Here is a 23014-nt window from a genome sequence, read left to right on the forward strand (position 1 = left end):
ACTCCATGTGTGAGCGTGATGAATACTCGGAGGATTTTGTGTAAATGTGCCAGGGTGTTTGCTATATGAACTTTGACCAGATTTCCTTTGTTTACTTCTACATGTAACTTTATTGTACTTCCAATTCAAAGATGCAATTCTTAGTTTGTTTTTGTAAATGTGTTGATGTGTGCATCCATGTGACCCATGGGTATCACTGAAAGTGTCTGAATGTCAAAAGAGAGTCATCGGGGGCTAAAATGACTTTTAGGCGGGTTTTAGCCATCAATTGTATTGTGACAGGTCGATTGTAATTTATAGCTATGACATTTCAGGTGAAAAAAGAACCTAACCCTGATTTCATGAAAATGAAAAAATATATTACATTATTATTATTATTATTATTATTATTATTATTATTATTATTATTATTATTATTATTATTATTATTATTATTATTATTATTATTATTATTATTATTATTATTATTATTATTATTATTATCATTATTATCATTATTATCATCATTGTCATTATTGCAAATTGAAGTGCCAGGGGGGGAAAAAACCAAGCATTTGCAGATTAGCCAAAAAAACATCTAGAAACATTTACTTGTATCTCTGATTATAAAAAGGTAAAAATTTGTTGACCCGTGTTGTAATGTATCATAAATAAAATGCGAGTAATTATTCACAATGTATTGATTCAAATTATAAAAATAATAATCTTTTAATAATCTTTTTATAGTCTATATATTCAGTGCACAAAAAAATGACAAATACATTGATTCAACATAAGATCGGCATGTTAAAAATCAATTAACATGGTCTTGTGACTAAGAATAATTTCCATTAGTTCACGTGATTTGCATAAATAGTGTTGTAAATAAATTATGTGCCTCTACTTCTCTGCTTCCAAAAAGAATGTTCTGCAGGTTGTCCCCGCTTCTACTTGGGCCACTTGCATCTGCCATTCAGAGAGACAAAGAACACACGCATGCATTCAAACAACCATCCTGTATGTCGAGCTCCTGTCCTGTGTGTGCTATACCTGCAAGAGGAGGCGTCAAAATGTTGACGCCTGTGAGAACAGATGGAGCTGTTAAGATGACAGCGTTGGACCGCTCTTAGTTGGCTTGTTGGCTCAGCTCGCGGAATGCAATCGCAACGATCCACATCGATCTCACAGTCAGGCATCCATGAAGTCATTGGAAACTCTGAACAGGAAGACCATTAAAGTCACTAATAGATTAATTTCCAGAAGCTCTTGCGTAACTGTAAATCTCACATATGTGACTTGTAATTCGGTCTTGATTAATAATGTGTTGAGGATGTTTGTGGTTTGGTGAATATTTCCTTTACTTATTTAGTAAATAGTAAAAATGAGTTCCCTTGCACACCTCATGCAATATGACCACACAAACTAAACACTCACCTGGTCTACTACTAGATGGGTATGGTATGCATCTGTCACTTGCACAATCCCAAATCCAACCGCTGACGCAAAGTCTCCTGGAATTGTCAGCCCCCGAAAGCTGTTCGATCAGAGAACACCTGCAAAAAAAAAAAAAAAATTAGATCAGACAGTGCAGTAACCACATTTGACATATTTTGGAGAAAGTAGAGAGACAGTTTTTAGACTCACCCACTGCTCCTCTGAGGCTGAGCATTCCGTCGTATAATGGCCGGCTCCACGCATCTGCATTCTGTATGATTGGCTACTTTAATCAGCACAGGCTCTGGTACAAACTTGAAAGGAATCACGCTCAGGACCTGACGCACATGCAAACAAAAAGTGTGTGAGAGATTAAGGTCTACTCAAGATGAGCATGCCCACTGGTCCACTTACAGTTTTATTGACCAGCACTGTACTTGTGTTTCTGCACGTGACACCTTCTTGGTTGCAGCAGCCGCCACACCTGTCGGGATGAAGAAAAAAAAATAATAATCCATGTTTCATACTACAGTGAATATCAAGTGAATGACGTGGAGCTGGGTTTGCGTTAAACAAACCTATGGACGGACACACAAGGTGGCTTGAAGAACATGGACGGGTCAGTTCCCAATTCCTTGGCGACGTCCACGCACGTCTCTCTTGGCATGCACTGTGTCCGCTGCCACTCCTCATCTATGGCTGCATGCAAAAGAGACACAACATACTATAAGAGGCAATCAGCGATGGTGTTTGTGTGTTTCAGTAGTGTTTAAGAGCATTCAAAATGTTTCTGAACGTTTCTGTAAGCACAGAAGCACCAAACATGACCTGCTGTTCTACCTTTGAGTATTTCCAGGCTGTAAGACTCGGCTGCATAACGGGTTGAGCGGTGGGAGCCGACCGAAGGTGGCGAAAAAAGAGAGTCCGACTGCTGCAGACTCATGCGGCATTTCCACAACTTCCAGTCGGGGAAGTCTGCAAGTCGGAGCAGCTCGTCAAGGCTGGAGGCTGAACGCACCTTCCTCTCCCACTGCTTCATGACCTGCACAGAACACTCAGTCATCTTTTCATCTAAAAACTTTTGCAACTTGTATTTAAGTGAATACACAATAAAAACAAGATATTTAATTTTCAAGTGCGTTAAAAAATGGGATATAGGATACAAAAGTTGCGGAATGCTCACAACACATCTTTTTGGAACATTCCACATATTATCAGGTTAAGTTGAAGCAAATGAGTTTTAGGAGTGGCTATAAAAGGACCATACCCGAAAGGCTCAGTTGTTCACAAGTAAGAATGAGGTGATCTTACAATCACGAGGTAAAACTTTACCGTGCAAAGCGAAAGCCATATATCAACAATGGCTGAAATGATGCAAAGCGGAAAAGTGTGCTATGGTCTGATGAGTCCACAAGTTGAAAAAAAGGACCGTGTGGAATGCAAGCGCAAAGTTAAAAAAAACAGCAAAAATGCTCATCTAAAAGCGTTTTGGAACATGTTGCATTCAATTCAAAGTGAGTGAATATATATATAATACATAACAAACTGACAAACCAAAGAAATAAATACATAACATTCACTGTTGGGGTTTGTCATTATACATGCACACATTTTGTCTTACACAAGGTTGAAACAATTTATCTTGGAGGGCTTGGTCATGTACTCAGAATTTGAGCATCATGCCGCCAAGTGTCTCTCCAGCGTATCGTTTCCTTTACAGCTCACTCTGTCGACAATTCTTATTCTCAAGCGCTGCGTGTGCGCACTTACATAACACGAGAAGAAAAATGGTGGGGTGATGCCAGCAAATATCTCAGTTTGCTCCTCCAGCATTTCAGTATAGATTGAGAGACTTTCATTAGTGGAAGAAATTGTAATGATGTGCGCTCATTTCACTTGCGTATCTTTCAGTGCTGCATGTGAGATGTTTATGTGCATGATAAACATGCAAAGTATAGAGTTTAGTTCTTCAGCAAAATTATGAAAAAATATTTGTAATTGTGCCAAAAAAAGCTCAATTTGTGACTTGTGGAAAACAGAGCAGAGGTGCAATGACAAGCATCAATGTCCTCCCATTTGCTCAGTCTGTTGCAGAAGCGTGAGTGTGTTGGCTCTGCCACTTAAATCAGAGAAATGAAAATAACACGCACTTTTGTCCAGAAGATTCGTGTTTTCTAATGAGAAACAGCTTGTGAGAGGATGTTGACGATATTGAAGGGGGAAGTGAAACAGCATGTGGCCGGGACAGAAAAGTAATGAGATCAAGGGAGAGCAAATAAAAGTTGGGGAAACTCAATGATCATAGATTCCGCTTTCAGTTATTCGAGAAAATCCCCCAATACGTCATATAGTGGCCTCACATGTTTATTTACTCAACCACAGACAACCCACTAATGAGTCATCTTCAATGTGTTCTTATTCAGTTTGTTTTGATGATTTGTGGCAGGAACCAACAAATTACAATTACTTTGTTACTGTACTCAAAGGAGATTTTTCACTCATCTGCGTTTTCTACTTTTATTTACATAAATACTGGAGTTGAATCAGTATTCTGCTTTTACTGGATTTTTTTTAAGTAGAGTGGCAGTAGTACATCCATCCATCCATCCATCCATCCATCCATCCATCCATCCATCCATCCATCCATCCATCCATCCATCCATCCATCCATCCATCCATCCATCCATCCATCCATCCATCCATAATACAAGCTCCATGACTTTTGCACATAAAGACAAAAAAAGTCCATGCCTCTCACCCTACTTCCAGCTTCTCTCTGTAAGCCAAGGCTCCCATTGATCCAGCTGAGCTCCACCAGCAGAGTCACCAAGCAGGAGGTTCGATAAAGAGCGCGCTTCATCTTCACCAGCATCCACTCGGATCCTCGGCTCTGGCGTCTGAGAAGCACTCGCTGTGAACTCGTCTTCCTTCTCACAGCTGTCTGCCTCTGACTGCCAGACTGACTGACCTCCTCCGTGTATGTGCTGGATAAACTCTCAACCTCACTGTGTGTGTGCGTGTGAGTGTTTGTGTATGAGCCAGACGTAACCTGTCACAAAAGCAGCCCCCAGACACCCGGCAGCCAAATGGAGGGGCTTTAAAACTTTGAACGTCTCATTTGTGCAGCTTTGATGCGGTGTTCACTTGAGTAAGTAGGCAACGAGCTAGAAGCTGAAAATGACCTCATAAAATTCAAAGAGCCCCTTGAAGGCTTCTTATCACCCACCTCCTTCTTTGTCCAAATGGAGCTAGCAAAAAAAAAATTGTCTGCCTTACCTCTTCATCCAAAAAGTGCATTTCCCCAATATTAAACTTATTTGCTTCTTGCTCTCATCCTTTCCTTCCAATGCTGTTAAATGTCTTCATCATGTGTTTCTTCTGCACACGCATAAGCATTGACATGTGTTTTAAATGTCATCCAGACCACTGTTACATGTGAGTAGCACCGCCCCATCATGTCTTACAGATGACACCCCTCCCGACTCGGAAGAAATTAACATTAAGGAGGGAGACACTTCATCATGCACCTTTGTGAGATCCATGGGTGCAGATGGCATAGTTTTATGTCAAATAATTAATCTAATCATTGATAACTTTTCTTTTGGATTTTCCTATATTTAACTACAGTGTTAACATTCAGGAATAAAACCACTGCTCTATTTTTGTTGCACATTTGGACCAACCGACTGTAATTCAATGTAGTTAATTGTGAAAATATTTTATTTTGGAGATATATTTTCAGAAAAGTTTGAAAACCACCGACTTGACTGTTTTTGATATAATAGACCGGAATATATAATGTCCATTTTTTGTGGAATAAAATACTAATAAAAATCTAAATATTTGGAAACGGCAAACAACATAACTTGCACATCATAGCGGTCAAAATGAATCTCGGATCTTCGATCGCCAATTTAAGGCCCGCTCAAAACCATTTTGACCATTTGTGTAATCGCTGATAGCCTGCTTGATCTCTTCCTGCGTGTTCATCACGAATGGACCTGGGGAGCAAACACATTGTTTGTTCCTCTTTGTCCACACATCAGAATGTTGTGGAAAAGTCAAACCTACCGTGCTTCACCACGGGCTCATTGAGAGGTTCTCCAGCGATCAGAACAAAACGGGAAATGTTGGAACCCTGTTGAGAATATGAATAAAATCAGCTGAAGTAGAACGACGGTGAGAAAGAGTATATAGAGTATCTCTCACCTTGTTTTCAAATCGAACACTGTCCCCATCTCCAAGAACCACCGTGTGATGGGGCTCCACCTTGTCCTGCTCCTCATCAGGACCTTAAAGAGAACAATGTGAAACCGGAATATTTCAATCTCATACAACCGATCACCGAGAATAACTCAGGTATTTGACTCATTGTTATTGTGGCAGTAAACGTGCTGTTGGGCATTTTTGGTATCATCAAAACAATTTGAGCAAATTTGCCTGCCCAATATGACAAAGGTTTGCTTGTCACTTGTAAAACCTAAATGACATTTATTTAGGGAAGAATAGGCATCACTGGAAATAGCAGTAGTATGATATTTGTGAATTCACTTTTTTTTAAATCTTTTGCAGATGCCAAGGAATTATGTTGAAGTGGATTTGAAATTCAAGCACTCACCAACATGAATGGTTCCTGATAGAGTATAAATGAAGGCAGTCCATCCTGTGAAGAAATTTATAAACTGGTTGTCATCTGAATGAATTAATTTATATGGAGCATAACAGGATGATTTAAATAACCAAACCACGTTCATGCTGGAATCTCCTCTATGACTATTATTTACCTGAGGGGACTGGCTGTAGATGCTGGGCTCCAGTCTTCAGCAAAAAATCCAAATACATTGTTGGTGTTCTGGTGTAGACCTTGGACTATAATACAACATAAATCAATTTGCCCCAAAACAAATGTAATGCACTGTACAGGGCACAAACAAATAGACACCTTTGCTCCGAGGGCTTCGCCAGATATCACAGCCACGGTGACTCCACCCTGAGATGATTTGGGGATCTCAGAGCTCCGCAGCTCCTGATAGGCTGGTTCCACCATCTTATTTTGCCTGGATAGATTCACCCACAGCTGCAAACCCACCAAGGGTTCCTCAGACATGGGCATTTCTGCATGAACCACACCCCGTCCTGCAGTCATCCACTGGGCATGCACACACATGTACACACATTTTCACTTTTATATTGCACTTCAACCTTAACTATACCTTTTAAAAGCTCAGCAAATACAGTATAAACCTAATTTACCCTCTTGTTACTTTCAAACTACATTTATCTTCTGTGTTAATTTGAGCTCAACAGTTCAAAACCTACAGAAAGTGATTTTAATGTTAAAAAAATAAGAAGAAGGATCATACTCCATCATCATATATGGATTGGCATGGATTTCCTCCTCTAAAATTGAGTCCAATATTGTTGAAAAATAATTACTTGCAGATCTCCAGGTTGCAGTCGCCCTGAATGGCCACAGAAATCTTCATGTGCTATGACCCCTTCCAACACGTATGTTACCTGTTTACAGCAAATGTTGAAAAAACAATGCTCATCACTTTTCCAAGCACTGTCAATACCAGTTCACTTAAGACCTCCACCAACGGCAACCATCTGGAAGATTAAAGGACGTTTCATCGTGATCCAGAGGACAGTTTCAAGGGAACAAAATGTCATAATAACACCAAACATAAGCACAACAGTTGGCTTCGATAGTGAGGTTGACCGAGTGAAATTCAGAGGCAGATCAAAAGATAGAGGTCCGCTAATCTGCTTGCTGTGTGGTGCATTACTTGAATTGTCCATTGTCGCTAATGAACAAGAGTGTTAAGTGGAGTAGCCTAGTTTCATGAAAAATGCAGGAACCTGATCTGACTGTTTATCTTTTTTAAGTGTCATGTTCCATGCCTTGTGGTCCTCTTCATGCAGTCAGTATTGTGTGTGTGCGTGCGTGCGTGCGTGCGTGCATGTGTGTTCTTTTGGCTGCCTCACTGGTCAAAAGAAGTGCTGAGTTTGGGGTCGGGAATTCAGTGGGGAACATCTGAAAGTTGGGCTTCCTACTGCGAGCCTCCTGTGATCTTTCAGCACAGCTGTATCTTTTCCAAAGTCATGTGAGTGTGAGCAAACACACCTGCAGAAAGGCATGCTGGGAGTACAGCCCTATACGCCCACACTGGGAGATTAATCTGGAATGTTTGCAATAAAGTTGTTTTAAGTTTGTGTTTATAGATACAGTGAGCCCCCTTGGATACTTGCTATTGGCAGAGGATGGTGACTCAGTGCTACCACAGTAATTTATGCCCACCCCATAAAATTTACAATTACAGATTTTCTCAGTTGCTTTGGTACATTTCTCAGATTAGAACTGAATTTCTCAAAACTACTTTTCACATCCGTTTCTCATTTCTTGGAACAAGTTGCAAATGCTTTGGCACGTCCATGCTAATGAATCAGGCCAATTCTCTGCTGTTTCCAAAATGAGGGGATAATTTTGGGATTGAAAGTTGGCATCGGTTATACATAAACTGAAATATTTTCATGTACCAAGTGGATGTGGATCAAATCAATGATTATTATTAACAGTTTAAACCTACCGTTTCAAATCCTCTGTGAGGGTGGTCTGGAAAACCTGCAGGCTTGCTGACATGAAACTCATCCAGCATCAGAAAAGGATCTAGGTTCTGCAACTGGGAGGGACATTTGGAAATAAGTACATTGAAAACAGAATGGAAGTCTCTGTGTTCAGAAAATAACCCAAAATATATTGTACCTCTTTTCGACCGATGCTTCTGCGAACACGGGCACCAACTCCTTCACCCTGCTCCACACTCAGTAAAGTTTTCTCCACTTTTCTCATGTTTATTGTGCTGTAAAACATTGTGAATTCTTTTGTTTGGGTTTTTTGGGGTGGTGTGACTATTAAATATAAAAGGTTGTTTTGAAATTTGGACATAGCAGCTATTAGAAATTACCTTCACATTATTTAAATGTGAAGAATTGTGGTTCTGTGATTATCGGTATGAGTTAGAAATCTGTCTCACTGTACTGCATCTTTTTGACATTTGTCAACCATTTAAATGAAAAAAGAAACTACATTTCCCACCATGCAATACGTGAAGGCTCGCACAAAAAAAACCAAGAATTTATCGGATGTCACCTTTACTATTTGAAAAAAAAATCACATTATAGATTACAACAGTTCACGGTAAAGCAGATTAGGTGGCAGTAGGTTTAAAACAAAAAAAATGAAGAAAGAAAATCTGATCAGCCGCAACCAGTCGCTAATCCAGAAAAACGCGACTCGGTGACGTCATCGCGATGCTGCATGCATTTGTATCCATCTCTTTTCTTTTCGTAGATGATAAACACGCAAATTAGTTAATGAATGTGACTTGGAGCAATGACGAAAACGCAAATCCTTAAAATGCATTTGTTTGCATGTGTTTCCTCCGAAAGCAGACTTTGTATATTAATAGACGCGAGCAAACTATATTTAATGGTGCAGATATAGTACACACTCACCCTCAAGGTAGTGAATCCAAATGACTGTTCTTTTCTGTCCACTTGTAAACACGGAAATCATCGGTGGGCGTGGCAGATCAGATTATGACTCAGCGATTTCTTGCCCGAAGATTTTAATCTGTCACCAGAACGTAAATTTAAACAAAACAATTTCACCCAGTACATTAAATGTATCATAAAATGTATAATAAATATTAACATATTTGCAGATTCCTACAGAAACATGCATGTCAACGATTATTGGGAATATTCTTAAGCATAGGTCAAAATAAAACTGGAATTGGGCGTGGCAGATCAGATTATGACTCAGCGATTTCTTGTCCAAAGATTTTAATCCGTCACCAGAACGTAAATTTAAACAAAACAGTTTCATCCAGTACATTAAATGTAACATAAAATGTATAATAAATCTTAACATATTTGCAGATTCCTACAGAAACATGCATGTCAACGATTATTGAGAATATTCTTAACCATAGGTCACTGGAATTTAAAAATGGAAAAAAAATCCACACTTCATGAACATGCTCACGTTTGCATGCATAATGTAGTTAGAGCCATAAAAGTCCTTGCATTTGCTGAATATATTCTTCAGTTTTAGATCTCCCTGCTCTCAGCTCAGTCACTTTCATGTTGCTGTGATGGCGCAGGATGTGCTTGGCAATTCTCATGCTGGCTGCCTGTCCACCTGCCAGGTTTACTGCATGAGGTCCAACCTGTGGGTGGGCAAGAGTAAAAACTCACATGGATTATTTTCTGTCTTTTACGCTATTGTTTTATACTCCTTTTTTTTTTTTTTTTACCTGAAGAGCGGTGTACTGCCCCATCAAGTAAAGAGGGCACCCCTCTGCCCACTGTAAAGTCTCTGATATGCATGGCCAGCCATCCAGCACCTTCATGGGAACACATGTCCAGTGATGCCAAAACAGTTTATCATTTCAAAATTGACGTAACCTTTGAAATAAATGTCTCTCCATAACTTTTGATAGCAACCCAGGCCAAATTGTTCCCCTCCCCTAATGTGCAAGTATGTTAGGATATACGTCACTATATTGTGCAGATAGTTCCTTATTTCCATTAGCCCGGACTTTGGCGGCATCTAGTGGCACGTTACAAAAGGTCACAAAAAATACAAAGATTCCCCGAAGGCCTGAGGCAGGCTAAATAAAAACCAAAAGAAAAAACAGATACATTTGTGAATAGTGAACCAAAAATAGGTACATGCAATGAGTTGACTTCCGGATGTCTAAGGTTTTATCCTCACCTGTATCGGGAACTCCTTCATCACTTCAGAGAGCAAAGGGTCCTGTTTGACATCAAGTTTACACCCAGTGGCCAACCAAATCATGTCTCCTATCCAGTGGTCTCCATTGCTAAGGGTCAGCCTCCAGGTTTGATCCTTGTAGCACCAGCTGGCTTCACTCACCTGACCAGAGATTCACACGGGTTTCTGGGCATTGAATCATGACGCAAAACTTTGTGATTCATCAGGCGTCATGCTTTGGTCTCCTGAAACTCCCTTCTCCATTTTCATTTTCAACAATAGAATGCCTAAAATAATTTCTTGCTTAAAGAGTGGACGTGTTAAACCTTCAAAGGACAGATCTGAAATGTTATTCATTTGTTCCTTCCTTTTGTCTCCCCTATACCTTCGTCCTTATCGTGGATAAGATCACATGGCTCCATTATATCTTCCGTTCCTCAGTCTGGGTACGTTGCACATCGTCATTGTTCTCTGCCTGTTCAATCTCACGTCAGTATAACTTCTATGCAATTTACCTGACAATACGTCTTCACAGCCACCTGTCCTTTCAAAATAAATGGCTGCAATTGGATGTAGGCCTCTGGGGTGACAGCACCTCCTTTCCTTGCCTGACGAATCATAGCCAGTCGCTTGTGAAGACTCCTTTCATTAAAGAACTGTCTGAGGAAGGCTTGGCCATCCATCTTGATGCCATGCTCCACATGGGAGTAACGACCCACCAGGCTTTCCACATCGCCCACATCAAACTGTTTTATCTGTGAGACAAATGTTAAAAAAACGGTCAATTATTCTCTGTGGAGTGTCACATATGCAGCGGAAGTCCAAATACTTTGTTAAAGTACTTTAGTGTCGCTTTTAGTGAGTACTTTTGCCACCTCTGCATAGTAGGTGTAGTATAGTGTTGATGGACCTGCAGGTGCTTTCTCATGAGCCATGTCACATGACTGGCCCCTTGCTGCAGTGCGATGGAGACGACATGAGCGCTGGTCAGACCTCCTCCAACTACCATTACTCTCTGGCCTGCCTCACACACCGCACATGAGCCTAGAGACACATAGGGATGTCATAGGTTGGGGATAAAACCTCTGAATATATAAACAACCAGATAATGTGATATTTGCCGTTTGATAATAAAACTATCACATGGAATAATGGTGAATTTGTTGATGGGTTTGATATGTCGTCTTTGAATGCAAACTCTTGCCTTGTGTGAAATCACAAGTGTCTTTGAGGTTTTGCTGGCTCCTTGATAGCGAGTGCATGAGGTGCACAGTGTGTTGCAGGCGCTCGTCTGGATAGCTCTCCTCGATCTGAGTTACCCACTGCGGGATGTTTGCCATCTGGGCACGGGTGGGCCCTGTTGCCATTACCAACTGTTGAGCTTTGACCACGACGCCATCTTCAAGATGGACTTGGAAATGTTTCACTCTTTTCTTCTTCCCACCTCCTTGTCTTAAAGCATTTCCATTTATTGTGTTGTCCTTTTGGCACATTTGGTCATCTTCAGTCACCGCAGAGATGCGGGTAACAGTTCCCTTCACAAGGACTTTGTCCAAGTTGTATTTCTCCACCTGTATGTTCAAACATTTCCATCCAGTTTAGACTCTTAAGTATTTAGCATGCATGTTTTCGGAATGTTGGAGAAAGCTGGAGCACTCAAAGAAAACGCAACACATACGTTGAAGCAATCATGCAAATTTAAAACTTGAGTTAAGACTCGAACCCATGAGAGGCCACCAAAAAGGCACCCAAAGTAACCCAAATTGCGTGAAATAGCTAACTCAGCACTAGGTCCCAAAAGAACCCACCCAAATTCAAAGTCCAACCCACTGTGCGTGTTTAAAATAATGAACCCACTGTTGGGTAATGGTGACCAAATTTGCTCAAGGTCAAGAGCTATCCAGCGAGTGTGTTAGCATTTTTTGTCTAGGAAAGTGTAATAATAAATACATAAGTAAATATAATATGGCAGCATTGTGAAACTATATTGGAATGTTTGAGCAAGACATACTGTTTGAATTTATCATATCCAAACAATAACATCATTGATTAATTTGTTTTTTTAAAGTAGGAATTACATTTTAAAGAAAAAAAAATAACTAGTCAATGTATGGATATTCAATAAAAGAAGCCCCTATCTATTCTAAGCAAAGTAAGGCGTTGGGTTTATATCGCATCAAAAATGAGAAAACAATGGGCATAACAGCAAAATGCAAACCTAGATTAATAAATGAATAAATAAATAGAAATGTAAGGTTTAGTTGCATACGTATGTTAATTCAACACATCATGCTGAAGAGTAAGACACATAACAGACAGTCCAACCTGAGCTTTAAAGAAATCCACACTCAGTTGAGTTCCTGGCAGACTGAAGGACAAAGTGTTCTTCAGGTTGAAGGAGACATTCAGACGTTTTCGCTCTTTGCTTCCGAGCCGCGTGTCATTGAAGAAAGCGTTGTCATCCAGAATACGCACTCGGTCGGAGAGACTATGCAGCTCAGTGGAACGATTGTGCCTCATCACAAACTCCTGCAGTGCTTTCTGACAAAAAGCACACACATACGCATGAAGGCCTTGTTTTAACATTACATGTTGCTGCCATGTGTTTCGACCTTGTCGGCAGGGTCCGTGTGCACGAGTGTATGCGAGCGCAGATGAGGGATGTTCAGGGCTGTGAATTGACTCTTCCACAAAGAAGTCCACTCTCCATAAGTGTCAACCACTTGGAGGGTGATGGCTGACGGCCACATGACGCCTTCTGCTAGTGAGTTAATATTCGTGTTAATAACAACACAATTCTGCGGCACCAAGATGTCCCAAGCAACGCAAAAACTTTAGTGCTGGGGTTTTCAGCAAATCACAGAGGATAGCTTCAATGTATTTTTTAAAATAAACCACCTTCATCATTCACTTTTTAACAAGTAATAACCCTTTTATTGTTCTAAATATCATCTATGATAGAAACATATTACAGAAGATACTGTACCATTTGTTACCTCCCTCTTTGTGTTGTCATCGGTTTGCCCGGTAATGGTTTTGTGGTCGAGCTCAAGTCTTGGTGTTTCAGTGTGGGATGGGGGCAGGTGTGACTCTCGTCCTGGATTGGAGTTGTGTTTGGGGTACAAGGGTGATAGCATGCTGGCCAGAGTCAAGGCGTGAGGCCCGCCCCCAATTATCAACACATCCAGCATCACCATCTGAAGACATTCATGCACATGGGACAGCAACATTGTTGAATGACCCTTTTTTTTCTGGGGGCAATTCTTTATGTTTTTCAAGAGGAAAAAAAGTAATAAGCAACCATATGATTGTAATCGTCCAGCTTTACTGTTTATCATATATTTTGCTGAATTTGACACAACCGTGTTAGATACCCAGGCACCTAAAAAAACCACCTTCCAACAACATTTCTGAACAAATCGTTGACAAATAAGTTAACTTGTGTTTAAATACGATTTTAATTTAAGCATTACTATACTTACATTTTTTACAGCATGTTTCAATGGCATTTAAAAATAGAGATGATTGCAAATGTTCATAGCACAACAAAACAAAGTCTTTCACACAGTACTGTATATGCCACCCCTAACTAAAATATTAAAGATAGAATCAGTCACTTTAACAAAACATCATGCAAAATTTGATTGCCTTACTGCACCTTGAAGCGCTTGGTCCGCTTGTATCCTTTGCAAAAATGTTTTGCAGCCTCAGTTGTTGTGAGGACATGAAACTTTGCGGCAGTGCCATGTGCTTTTCATGTAACTCAATCCAACTACATGTTCAGCTGCCTGGTCCAGGGATGGCTGGAAATAGCGTCAGTGTCTAAATATACAATAAACGCGGGGTTGTGTATTTGCGTTTTAACCGAGTAATTATTCTTGCTTTTTGTTGGGATACATGAATGCCAATGCCAAACTTTGGTTGTCTTACCGTGTATTATTGTAGTGAAATGTGTTGGAGCATTTTTTCCGATATGATTGATATCATGAGTGGAGTTTTCTTTCTTTTGGTATTTTGCTTGATTAGCGCGGATGGAAGAAGGCGTTTGCGCCGTTGTGGGATGAAACGCAGCGTTCCCTTTCAAATCAAAAGTATCAGAAGAATTTTTGTAGTGCGAAGTTTACAGTGTTAGCCTAATTATATTCATATTTGGCCCTATCACATCTTCTGACCAAATTCTGAATGAATGTTCTGATACTCTCTAGTGTTATAGTTTGGCATGATGCGTGATGAATTAAATATGCATTCATTGCACTAACAAGAGGAACTCTGAGGAGACCCAACAGTGGCTATTTGTACTGTACATATTCAAAAGAAATGATTAACTATTATAGTGTGGTGTGCAAGGACTGGAGTCGGAGGCGGAGTGATAAATGACGGTGCCAACGGCAGTTGTTTTAATGACATTTATCACTTGCTTCTCTCAACCACGGGCCGACTCTTTTCTCTTCGAGATCCTGACACACACTACACAAACCGGAAACTCCCACACGTATAAACCATCCCACCGGAACTCGGCAACGTGAACTTTGGTTCCGGGTGAATTATGTCAACCCACTACACATGCCCCCCCAGAATTCACCCATAGTCAAAATCCCCGCGCCGGAAAGGAACGACAGCCCGACCACAGCGGGTGTAGGTGGCAGGGGCTGGCAGGGGGTCAAGGGCAGGGGGCGCCGCCGGCAAGACCGCAGAGCTGGACGGTCGCGTCGTCGGTCGGGCAGGGGGGAGCTCGGTCAGGTCGGAGGGGCGAGGCGCCGGGGGGCGTCCGCGGCGTGGGGCCTGCGCCAATTCCAATGTCCGGGAAACATCCACGTGGGCAGGCTTAATCCTATCAACCGAGATAGTCTCAGGCCTACCGCCGATGTCCACGACCATGCTCTTACTCCCGTGCTGCAAGACCTTAAAAGGCCCGTCGTAAGGCGGACGCAACGGCCCGCGGTGGGCGTCGTGGCGGATGAACACAAAACCCGCCGAGCGTAGGTTGGTGGGGACCCGGGAAACAGGGGTGCAGTGCCGTGACGTGGGGACAGGTGCGAACGTCCCGGCAACTTCCAGCAGGGAGGACCGCTGCCCGGCCGCCGACCAAGGCGTCGTGGCGTCTGGAATGAAGTCCCCAGGAACTCGTAGTACCTGGCCGTAGACGAGCTCAGCCGACGAGGACTGCAAGTCCTCCTTAGGGGCCGTCCTGAGGCCCAGCATGACCCAGGGAAGTCTGTCCACCCAGTTGACATCCACCAGACTGGCGCGTAGGGCAGCCTTCATGGAGCGGTGGAACCGCTCGCACAGCCCGTTAGCCTGGGGGTGATAAGCGGTGGTGCGGTGCAGCTTGACGCCCAAGCCTCCAGCAACCACATTCCAGATCTCGGAAGTAAACTGTGCACCCCGGTCCGAGGAGAGGTCTGAAGGTGTTCCAAAGCGCGCGACCCATGTGCCAATAAACGCCCGGGCCACGTCAGCAGCCGAGGTTGAGGAGAGGGGGACGGCCTCAGGCCAACGGGTCGTCCTGTCCACCATGGTGAGGAGGTAGGTGAAACCATGGGAAGGGGGGAGCGGGCCCACAAGGTCGATGTTGACGTGGTCGAACCTCCTCTCGGGGACAGTGAACGGCTCCAACGGGGCCTTGGTATGGCGGTGCACCTTCGCACGCTGACAAGCCACACACGAGTCGACCCAGGCCCGCACGTCCCTCTTCAGCCCTTTCCAGACGAACTTCTGAGCCACCAGCCTCACGGACGCTTTTCTCCCAGGATGGGACAGGCCGTGTATCGCCTCAAAGACAGCCCGCTGCCAGCCGGCAGGGACAAGTGGTCTAGGTTGGCCGGTGGAGAGGTCGCACCACAGCCTGACTCCTGAGTCGCCAACCGCGACCACCTCCAGACGCAGCCCAGTGTCAGAGTCTCTGAGTGACTGGATCCCAGGATCTGAGGCTTGGTCAGCACTCATACTTGAGTAGTCGAGCCCCAGCTGAACCGTGTGGACGACCGCTCTAGAGAGGCAATCGGCGACCACGTTGGACTTGCCGGCGATGTGTCGGATATCTGTGGTGTACTCAGAGATAAATGACAGCTGACGCTGCTGGCGGGCGGACCACGGCTCAGCCACCTTGGACATAGAGAACGTGAGGGGCTTGTGGTCGACGAAAACCGTAAACTCACGGCCTTCCAGGATGGAGCGGAAATGGCGGATCGCCAACCAGACGCCGAGTAGCTCCCTGTCGAATGTGCTGTATTTGCGCTCCCTAGGGACCAGCTGGCGGCTGAAAAAGGCGAGCGGTTGCCAGGCGCCACCAACCCACTGCTCAAATACAGCCCCAACTGCGTAGTCAGATGCGTCGGTTGTGAGGGCGACCGGGGCTCCAGGCGTTGGGTGGACCAACAAGGTGGCCTGGCACAGCGCAGCCTTAGTATCCTCGAAAGCTTTGATCCTCTCGGGGGTCCAGTCGATGTCCTGGTTGGGGGTCTTACCCTTAAGGGCCTCATACAGTGGGTGCATAATGTGGGCCGCCCGGCGTATGAATCGGTGGTAGAACGTGACCATCCCAAGGAACTCCCGGAGCCCCCGGGCCGAACGTGGGCGGGGAAAAGCAGAGACTGCTTCCACCTTTGACGGGAGGGGGGTGGCCCCATTACTGCCGATGAAATGCCCAAGAAACTGGATCGACGGCACCCCGAAGACGCACTTCGCCGGGTTAATGATCAGGCCATGCTGGTCGAGCCTTGTGAAAAGGGCCCGCAGGTGTGCCGCATGCTCCTCCTCCGAGGAGCTGGCGACGAGGACATCGTCCAAGTAGACGAAGATGAAAGGCATGTCCCTAAGCGCAGAGTCCATCAACCGCTGGAAGGACTGGGCCGCGTTTTTCAGGCCGAAGGGCATCCTAAGAAACTCGAAAAGCCCGAAAGGAGTCACCACCGCCGTTTTAGGGATGTCAGCAAGGTGCACCGGGACTTGGTGATAGCCCCGCACTAGGTCCACTTTGGAGAACAGGCGCTTCCCCGCCAGATGTATCGAAAAGTCCTGAACATGGGGGACCGGGTAGCGGTCGGGCGTGGTGGCATCATTGAGGCGGCGGTAGTCACCACACGGGCGCCAACCACCGTCCGGCTTAGGCACCATGTGGAGTGGGGAGGCCCACGGGCTGTCAGAGCGGCGAACAATACCAAGGCGTTCCATGTTGGCGAACTCGGCCCGAGCAATTGTCAGTCTCTCCGGGTTGAGCCGTCGGGCCCTAGCGTAGATGGGGGGCCCTTTGGTCTCGATGTGGTGCTCGACCCCATGTTTAGCTGTGGTGGCGGCAAAAGTGGGCCGTGTAAGGCTGGGGAACTCTCCGAGGAGTTTCTGGTACCTGTCGCCCTCGGAGAGCGAACTGGAGAGACCCACAAAACTCCCCTCATCGCGGACACATGCGAAGGAGGAGAAGGTCAACGCGTCCACCAGGCGGCCGTTCTTAACATCCACGAGTAGTCCGTGGGCGCACAAAAAGTCTGCGCCAAGCAGGGGGAAGGAGATGTCGGCAGTGACAAAGTCCCATGTGAAACGCTGACCCCCGAAACATATGTCCACAGTCCTTGTGCCATACGTCCTGATGGGGGTGTCGTTGGCGGATGTTAAGGGCGGGCCGTGCAACCCTCCAGCGGCGTCGTCCACTGTCGCCGGCAGGACGCTTCTCTGGGCGCCGGTGTCACAGAGGAATCTGCGACCAGAGAGGGAGTCCTCAACGAACAGCAGCCGGTTCTTTTTGCCTGCGGTCACGGCCACTACTGAGCGCAGGCCTTGGCGTTTCCCGTCGTGTCGAAGTTGCAAGGGGAGCGGCACCTCTTAGCCTTGGCGCCAAAACGTGCATGGAAGTAGCACAAACCTGTGTTGGTGCGGCCGTCAGTTGCAGCGCGTCCTCTGCCAGGGGAAACGCCAGCGCTCGGGGACGTGTAGCTGCGTGTTGGGGCCAGCACACCAGGGGCGAAACGCTGGGTGGCCAAGTAGAAACGGTCCGCTTCCTCCGAAAGAGCACGCGGCTCCGTAATGGTCGTATTTGCGAGGGCCGTCTGGACGTGCGGCGGCATATGTCGCAGAAACAGTTCAATGAAAAGAAAATTCGGCTCTTCCCCACCCAGCAGGTTTAACATCATCTCCATGTGTTCAGAGGGTTTGCTGTCTCCCATGCCTTGAATAGCAAGCAGGCGCCGGGCTCGTTCGGATCGCGACAGTTCAAAAATCCTGAGGAGATAAGCCTTGAGCCCTGCATATTTATCCTGGGCCGGAGGGGAAGTGATGAAACTTACGGCTCTGGCCGCGGTGGAGCTTCCGAGTGCCGAGACAACGTGGTAGTAGCATGTGGCGTCATCCGTAATTCCCCGGAGGGCGAACTGAGCCTCCGCCTGTGCGAACCACGTTGCTGCAGAAGTCTCCCAAAACACAGGCAGCCTAAGGACGGCGGAATGCGCCATGCCGTCTCGCTCGGTGTTCCGTTCAGTCCCGGAATCCTCAGCGGGACTGATATCAGGGTCACCAGTGTGGTGTGCAAGGACTGGAGTCGGAGGCGGAGTGATAAATGACGGTGCCAACGGCAGTTGTTTTAATGACATTTATCACTTGCTTCTCTCAACCACGGGCCGACTCTTTTCTCTTCGAGATCCTGACACACACTACACAAACCGGAAACTCCCACACGTATAAACCATCCCACCGGAACTCGGCAACGTGAACTTTGGTTCCGGGTGAATTATGTCAACCCACTACAATAGTCCCTTTTCCAAGTGATCCAAATAATAAATAAAATATTATTTCTGTCAGTTGCGTTGAGTAAACAGTTGAAATTTCAGTGTTGATAAATGTGAGTGCGACATACTGACTCTGTGGTCTGAGTTGTTCCGATTCCTGTGTAACTGACAGTTAAAATCAAGACTGTTTTATTGTTCATGTTTCATTCAAGTGGATTACTGAGCGCGATTAGAAGAGTCACGGAGGAAGTTGTATCCTTTCAGTTCCCATGTCAGTGAAATACTGTACAACCGAGGACTTCCATTTCCTCTTCTGCTAGTGTTTGCTCATAAACTATAGAGAGACGCATGCACTGATTAGGGAAGTGAATGAACACCACATTGTGGTGTACTCCATTAGGTTGGTATACCGAAATGAGTACACAACTCACATTTCTGTTTATTCCATTATACAGTATAATTACATTGGCAACAAAAGAGAGTGAAAATTTCTATTTTCTAGTTGGTGTTATCATCTCAGGTGAATGAAATAAATCTGCTGCTATTGCTCTCTGAATCTTTCATACTGATCCACGGAATTTCAATGTGACAACTCACGGCAAAGAGATGTCTAAAGATATGAAAAAATAACAATTGCGCTACAAAAAAATGGCCTGAAACTGACCAAGATCATCAGAACCGCAATCTGTGGTCTGATGAGACCAAGATAAACCTAGCTGGTTCAGAGAGCATCAAGCTTGTGTAAGGAATGGAACAACAAGCATGAAGTCAAGTGTGGTGATGTGGGTGTAAGCCTAGAAAATCATATTTTCAATATGTAGCATTGATGTGAAGGGTCCCAAAGTGAGGTTCTTGTTTCTTACATAATCTGCAGCTTGCTGAGCGTCAATCCAATATCAATTCCGCAATTTTTGTGGCCTCTGCTCGCTACTTCCTCTTCTGTTCAGGGCAGAAATATAAAACGGGATACAGGAGTTCACTCTTAGTTGTGCTACTCGGTCAAGAGCAACTGCGTATTGTCAGCGACATGGATGTGGCGGTGGGTGACCAATTCTTCTTTCTTTTTTTCTCCACTAAGGCATATTTCTGTGGAGAGATTCACGTTCAAATGGGTTGTTTTGTTTCCACATGGAAGGATTCTCTTGTAAATGGAAGTGTGCTAATAGTTCATCAGCTCCGTGAGGGGAAGCACCAGTATGAAGTGGAAAATGTTATCAAGCAACAAAACCCAAGAGGTGGAAAACTAACCATAAGGTATTTGGAAAATTAAGTCAGACAAAGTATTATTGAATTGATTAATATTAATGGCAAATTAAAAATAATCTGATCCGTCCAAGGGTGCTGAAAATTCTCATTTTAATTTTTTTTCTTTTTTTTTTTTTTTAGGAGAGGAGACAAGCTGGTGCAGATAAATGGCAATGACCTGCAGGATTTAACCCCTGAGCAGCTGGCTCAGGCCATAGCGGAGGGTCAGCCAATGTTGGTGGGATGACGTTATTCATCAGCATTCTGTCCGTCTATCCGTCCGACTGTCATTGGCAAAACAGGAAAGCCTTCTGCATAAGTGCAGGCTCACATTTACAAAATAAATTTCTTCAACCAGTCCGATTTTAAATGGGCCTGACCGCAAAGTACTAACAATCATGTCTGAATTTTCCCACCCTCGAATTGACAACGCTGAGCTCTTATTTTTGTCATCAGACAGTGCACAAGTCAGGCAGGAAGAAGGAGCAGATTGAGAGGCTGTGCTCATCGGAAGATGCTCTCCACCCCGTCTCCAAGGAGGTCACCATATTTGAATTCAGCAAGGAAATGGTGCGACAGGAAGACCTGCAGCAGAGTGACTTGAGGGGTGATGAAGAAGAAAATGGAGCTGTGGACCAACTTTGCCCAGCTGAGGATGGGCAGAACGAGTGGGAAAGCAACTTGCTTATTGTAACCATGACTGAAACGAACTTTTCCGTGTTGAGAGGGAGGGGCTGCGATGCCGGGAGCAGCTGCCGTGGATGTCATGGGACAGGATGTACCCTCAACGACATTGTCATGGTGGCAAAGTCCAGCACGGTAACGCTTGGTGAGTTTTTTGTTTTGAAACAAAATAACAGTCTCTTCAGGAGTGATTCTCTATAAATAATAAAGTGCAGGTGATAGAAAGGCACTTTTCCCTTCCAAACGAAGGGGACACCAGGTCAAAGCATCACACAATTGGTGATGTCCATGAGCTTCACTGACTGCAAAAAGTGTTCAAAAAAATAATACTAACATTGCAGTTATACACCAGTCACAAAAAACTGAAATAATCCTCTTACAGGTGAAATTTCACGGAGGAAACTCGCTTTACAAGTGACCTTAATTTTACCGTCTCTAAACCTTGAACTGGAACTATGTTTCATTACTAGCCCAACTTGCAAGAAGTTAAATGGGGAATAAAAAAAATCACAACAGATGCACAGAATGATTCATAAAAATGTCCACTTCTCTGGCTTTTTGTGACTCTTCCACTCTTTCCTTATATCTGTTGCAACTTATGGCAGAAACTCAGAACACAGTGACTATACCAATGAATTCAAAACAAATACAAACTTATTTTACTTTGTTTTTTGACAGTTTCAAGAGGAGGGGGCACTTTCAAACTAATGAAGGCATTGAACACTGCAGTGGAGCATGTGGCCTCGCACAAATATCTCAAAAGCCTCTGCTCAGAGAAGACTCTATACGCTTCGCCTCAACCAGGTTTTTCATACAGTCCAACAGATTAGAAGTTACACTGTTGCTTTCTTTGTCAGGACAATTCTCTCCATGTTTTTATGTTCAGCCAAAATGACCATCTACCACTACAAGTCAACTTGTTTGGACCCGAATTTCCCAGTGGTTTTGAACTTCACAGACTCTGACTGCTTTCTCAAGTGCTTCAAGACAGAAGAGCAGGTGGTCGTGCAAGTGGAGGTATTGACAATGTCTCTTTTGGAATTGGGAAATTTCGACGGTAATTGAGTAAGTTCACCTGTGTAATTGCACTTAGATACCAGTAGATGGCACTAAAGCATTTATCCGTTTGACCAATGCTTTTGCGTGACCATATGAAACTACTCCCCTTGTTTTAACATAGTTTCTTAAGCCCAAGATATTACCAAAGCAGCATTTTTATGTTTTACATATGGCCTGAGTAGAAAAAAAAAAGATACATTTTCCCGTGAATAACGTACTGTGATAGCAATCGCTATACCACACACATGCGCTTAATAAAATAGGGCAAATGATCCAACGTACAAATACAAAATGAAAACTGCTGCAAGGAACATGGAGCTGATGTGTACATAAAAATTCATGCATAGTGAATGGCTAACTGGCTGACAAGGCACTACAATGATTGTGTCACTTTTTGCTTAATTACACTCTCTAAAACAAAATTTTCACACTTTCTTTGTTTATCTTTTAATATCTATAAAAGAAACAAATAATATAATTGCACTTCATTGTAGTGGAGACAATGTGTTTCATAAACAGAAGTCCAGCCCAGTCTCAAAAACCTGCCTGTGTATATTTGATGGCCATTAGAGATGTATGCAATTTTTCCAATCCAAAAATGACTGAAAAACAAACAAATAAAACCAATATCAGGAATAAATTGATGATAAAGTTTTGGGGGTACTCAAAACAAATATGAAAAGAAAGCAAAAAAAGATAATTGGCATGATACGCTTAAAACAAAATCAAGCACCGTAAACGTATTTTTTTTTTCTTTTCATTTCAATGCCGCGTTCTTACCATGTTTGTTTTTGTAGGCAGTGGATAAGAAGACGCTGAAAAGCATTTCAATGAATGATGAGAGCAAACTTTGTTTCGTCTTCTACATGACGTCGGACAGCACAAAGCAGCGCAAGTTTGAATCTGCACTCTACCGGGGATGGTACATCCAAATTACCACTTCAGCTTCAACAGACGCTGTACAAATGGCTAAGTCAGATGGACGGCAAGGAATTCAGTCATTCCTCTTCATCATTCAAACATAGAAAGTCTGTCTTTTTTTTGGTGTCTGTCTATGTGTGCTTATAAAACCCAGTTTTGTTGACATTTCATGAAAACACAATAGTGCTCTTTT

The 23014-nt window shown here is 43.9% G+C and overlaps 4 protein-coding genes across 6 annotated transcripts; 1 reads left to right on the top strand and 3 right to left on the bottom strand.

Moving 5' to 3' along the window:
• Window positions 1-683: 683 nt before the first annotated feature.
• On the bottom strand, window positions 684-4988 carry vegfd (vascular endothelial growth factor D). The gene is made up of 8 exons (XM_061276932.1): window positions 4172-4988; window positions 2254-2455; window positions 1992-2112; window positions 1828-1897; window positions 1624-1751; window positions 1414-1532; window positions 1030-1195; window positions 684-945 (listed from the first exon to the last, which is right to left on the bottom strand). Exons 1-8 carry the CDS (start codon window positions 4283-4285, stop codon window positions 927-929), a joined length of 939 nt encoding a protein of 312 aa, XP_061132916.1. The 5' UTR covers window positions 4286-4988; the 3' UTR covers window positions 684-926.
• A 127-nt stretch (window positions 4989-5115) lies between these two features.
• pir (pirin) lies at window positions 5116-9073 on the bottom strand. The gene is made up of 10 exons (XM_061276933.1): window positions 8932-9073; window positions 8180-8276; window positions 8004-8096; window positions 6850-6930; window positions 6356-6562; window positions 6198-6282; window positions 6032-6076; window positions 5623-5705; window positions 5485-5551; window positions 5116-5414 (listed from the first exon to the last, which is right to left on the bottom strand). Exons 2-10 carry the CDS (start codon window positions 8264-8266, stop codon window positions 5296-5298), a joined length of 867 nt encoding a protein of 288 aa, XP_061132917.1. The 5' UTR covers window positions 8267-8276; window positions 8932-9073; the 3' UTR covers window positions 5116-5295.
• Window positions 9074-9244: 171 nt separating this feature from the next.
• Window positions 9245-14433, bottom strand: zgc:113276 (uncharacterized protein LOC553748 homolog). Of its 2 annotated transcripts, none has more exons than XM_061276931.1 (10): window positions 13854-14433; window positions 13182-13392; window positions 12808-12953; window positions 12521-12736; window positions 11400-11766; window positions 11106-11239; window positions 10711-10950; window positions 10196-10357; window positions 9735-9824; window positions 9245-9647 (listed from the first exon to the last, which is right to left on the bottom strand). In XM_061276931.1, the coding sequence occupies exons 2-10, from the start codon at window positions 13390-13392 to the stop codon at window positions 9483-9485; spliced, it is 1731 nt and encodes a 576-aa protein (XP_061132915.1). In that variant the 5' UTR covers window positions 13854-14433; the 3' UTR covers window positions 9245-9482. The 2 variants fall into 2 exon arrangements, with proteins under 2 accessions (XP_061132915.1, XP_061132914.1); XM_061276930.1 differs by having other exon boundaries at window positions 12808-12956.
• A 5402-nt stretch (window positions 14434-19835) lies between these two features.
• Window positions 19836-23002, top strand: LOC133153202 (uncharacterized). Of its 2 annotated transcripts, none has more exons than XM_061277320.1 (7): window positions 19836-19951; window positions 20048-20166; window positions 20299-20395; window positions 20614-20986; window positions 21520-21645; window positions 21728-21858; window positions 22698-23002. In XM_061277320.1, exons 1-7 carry the CDS (start codon window positions 19940-19942, stop codon window positions 22923-22925), a joined length of 1086 nt encoding a protein of 361 aa, XP_061133304.1. In that variant the 5' UTR covers window positions 19836-19939; the 3' UTR covers window positions 22926-23002. The 2 variants fall into 2 exon arrangements, with proteins under 2 accessions (XP_061133304.1, XP_061133305.1); XM_061277321.1 differs by having other exon boundaries at window positions 22781-23002.
• The last annotated feature ends 12 nt before the right edge of the window (window positions 23003-23014 follow it).

The sequence above is a fragment of the Syngnathus typhle genome, linkage group LG4 (assembly GCF_033458585.1).
Source record: "Syngnathus typhle isolate RoL2023-S1 ecotype Sweden linkage group LG4, RoL_Styp_1.0, whole genome shotgun sequence".
NCBI classification, from domain to species: Eukaryota; Metazoa; Chordata; class Actinopteri; order Syngnathiformes; family Syngnathidae; genus Syngnathus; species Syngnathus typhle.

Excerpts from the sequence above, each read along its gene's own strand:
- pir (XM_061276933.1), bottom strand. The coding sequence starts at position 8,266 with ATGAGAAAAGTGGAGAAAACTTTACTGAGTGTGGAGCAGGGTGAAGGA. Across the intron at positions 6,931-8,003 it reads CTCACAGAGGATTTGAAACG|GTAACATACGTGTTGGAAGG; the intron begins GTAGGTTTAAAC and ends TGCTGTAAACAG. Across the intron at positions 5,706-6,031 it reads ATCAGGAACCATTCATGTTG|GTCCTGATGAGGAGCAGGAC; the intron begins GTGAGTGCTTGA and ends GTTCTCTTTAAG.
- zgc:113276 (XM_061276930.1), bottom strand. The coding sequence starts at position 13,392 with ATGGTGATGCTGGATGTGTTGATAATTGGGGGCGGGCCTCACGCCTTG. Across the intron at positions 9,825-10,195 it reads TGAAGGAGTTCCCGATACAG|GTGCTGGATGGCTGGCCATG; the intron begins GTGAGGATAAAA and ends GTTCCCATGAAG. Across the intron at positions 9,648-9,734 it reads GGCAGTACACCGCTCTTCAG|GTTGGACCTCATGCAGTAAA; the intron begins GTAAAAAAAAAA and ends GCCCACCCACAG.
- LOC133153202 (XM_061277320.1), top strand. Across the intron at positions 20,167-20,298 it reads GGTGGAAAACTAACCATAAG|GAGAGGAGACAAGCTGGTGC; the intron begins GTATTTGGAAAA and ends TTTTTTTTTTAG. Across the intron at positions 20,987-21,519 it reads GTCCAGCACGGTAACGCTTG|TTTCAAGAGGAGGGGGCACT; the intron begins GTGAGTTTTTTG and ends GTTTTTTGACAG.
- vegfd (XM_061276932.1), bottom strand. The coding sequence starts at position 4,285 with ATGCTGGTGAAGATGAAGCGCGCTCTTTATCGAACCTCCTGCTTGGTG. Across the intron at positions 1,752-1,827 it reads CAGTGCTGGTCAATAAAACT|GTCCTGAGCGTGATTCCTTT; the intron begins GTAAGTGGACCA and ends CATGTGCGTCAG. Across the intron at positions 1,196-1,413 it reads CCCATCTAGTAGTAGACCAG|AGTTTCCAATGACTTCATGG; the intron begins GTGAGTGTTTAG and ends CTTCCTGTTCAG.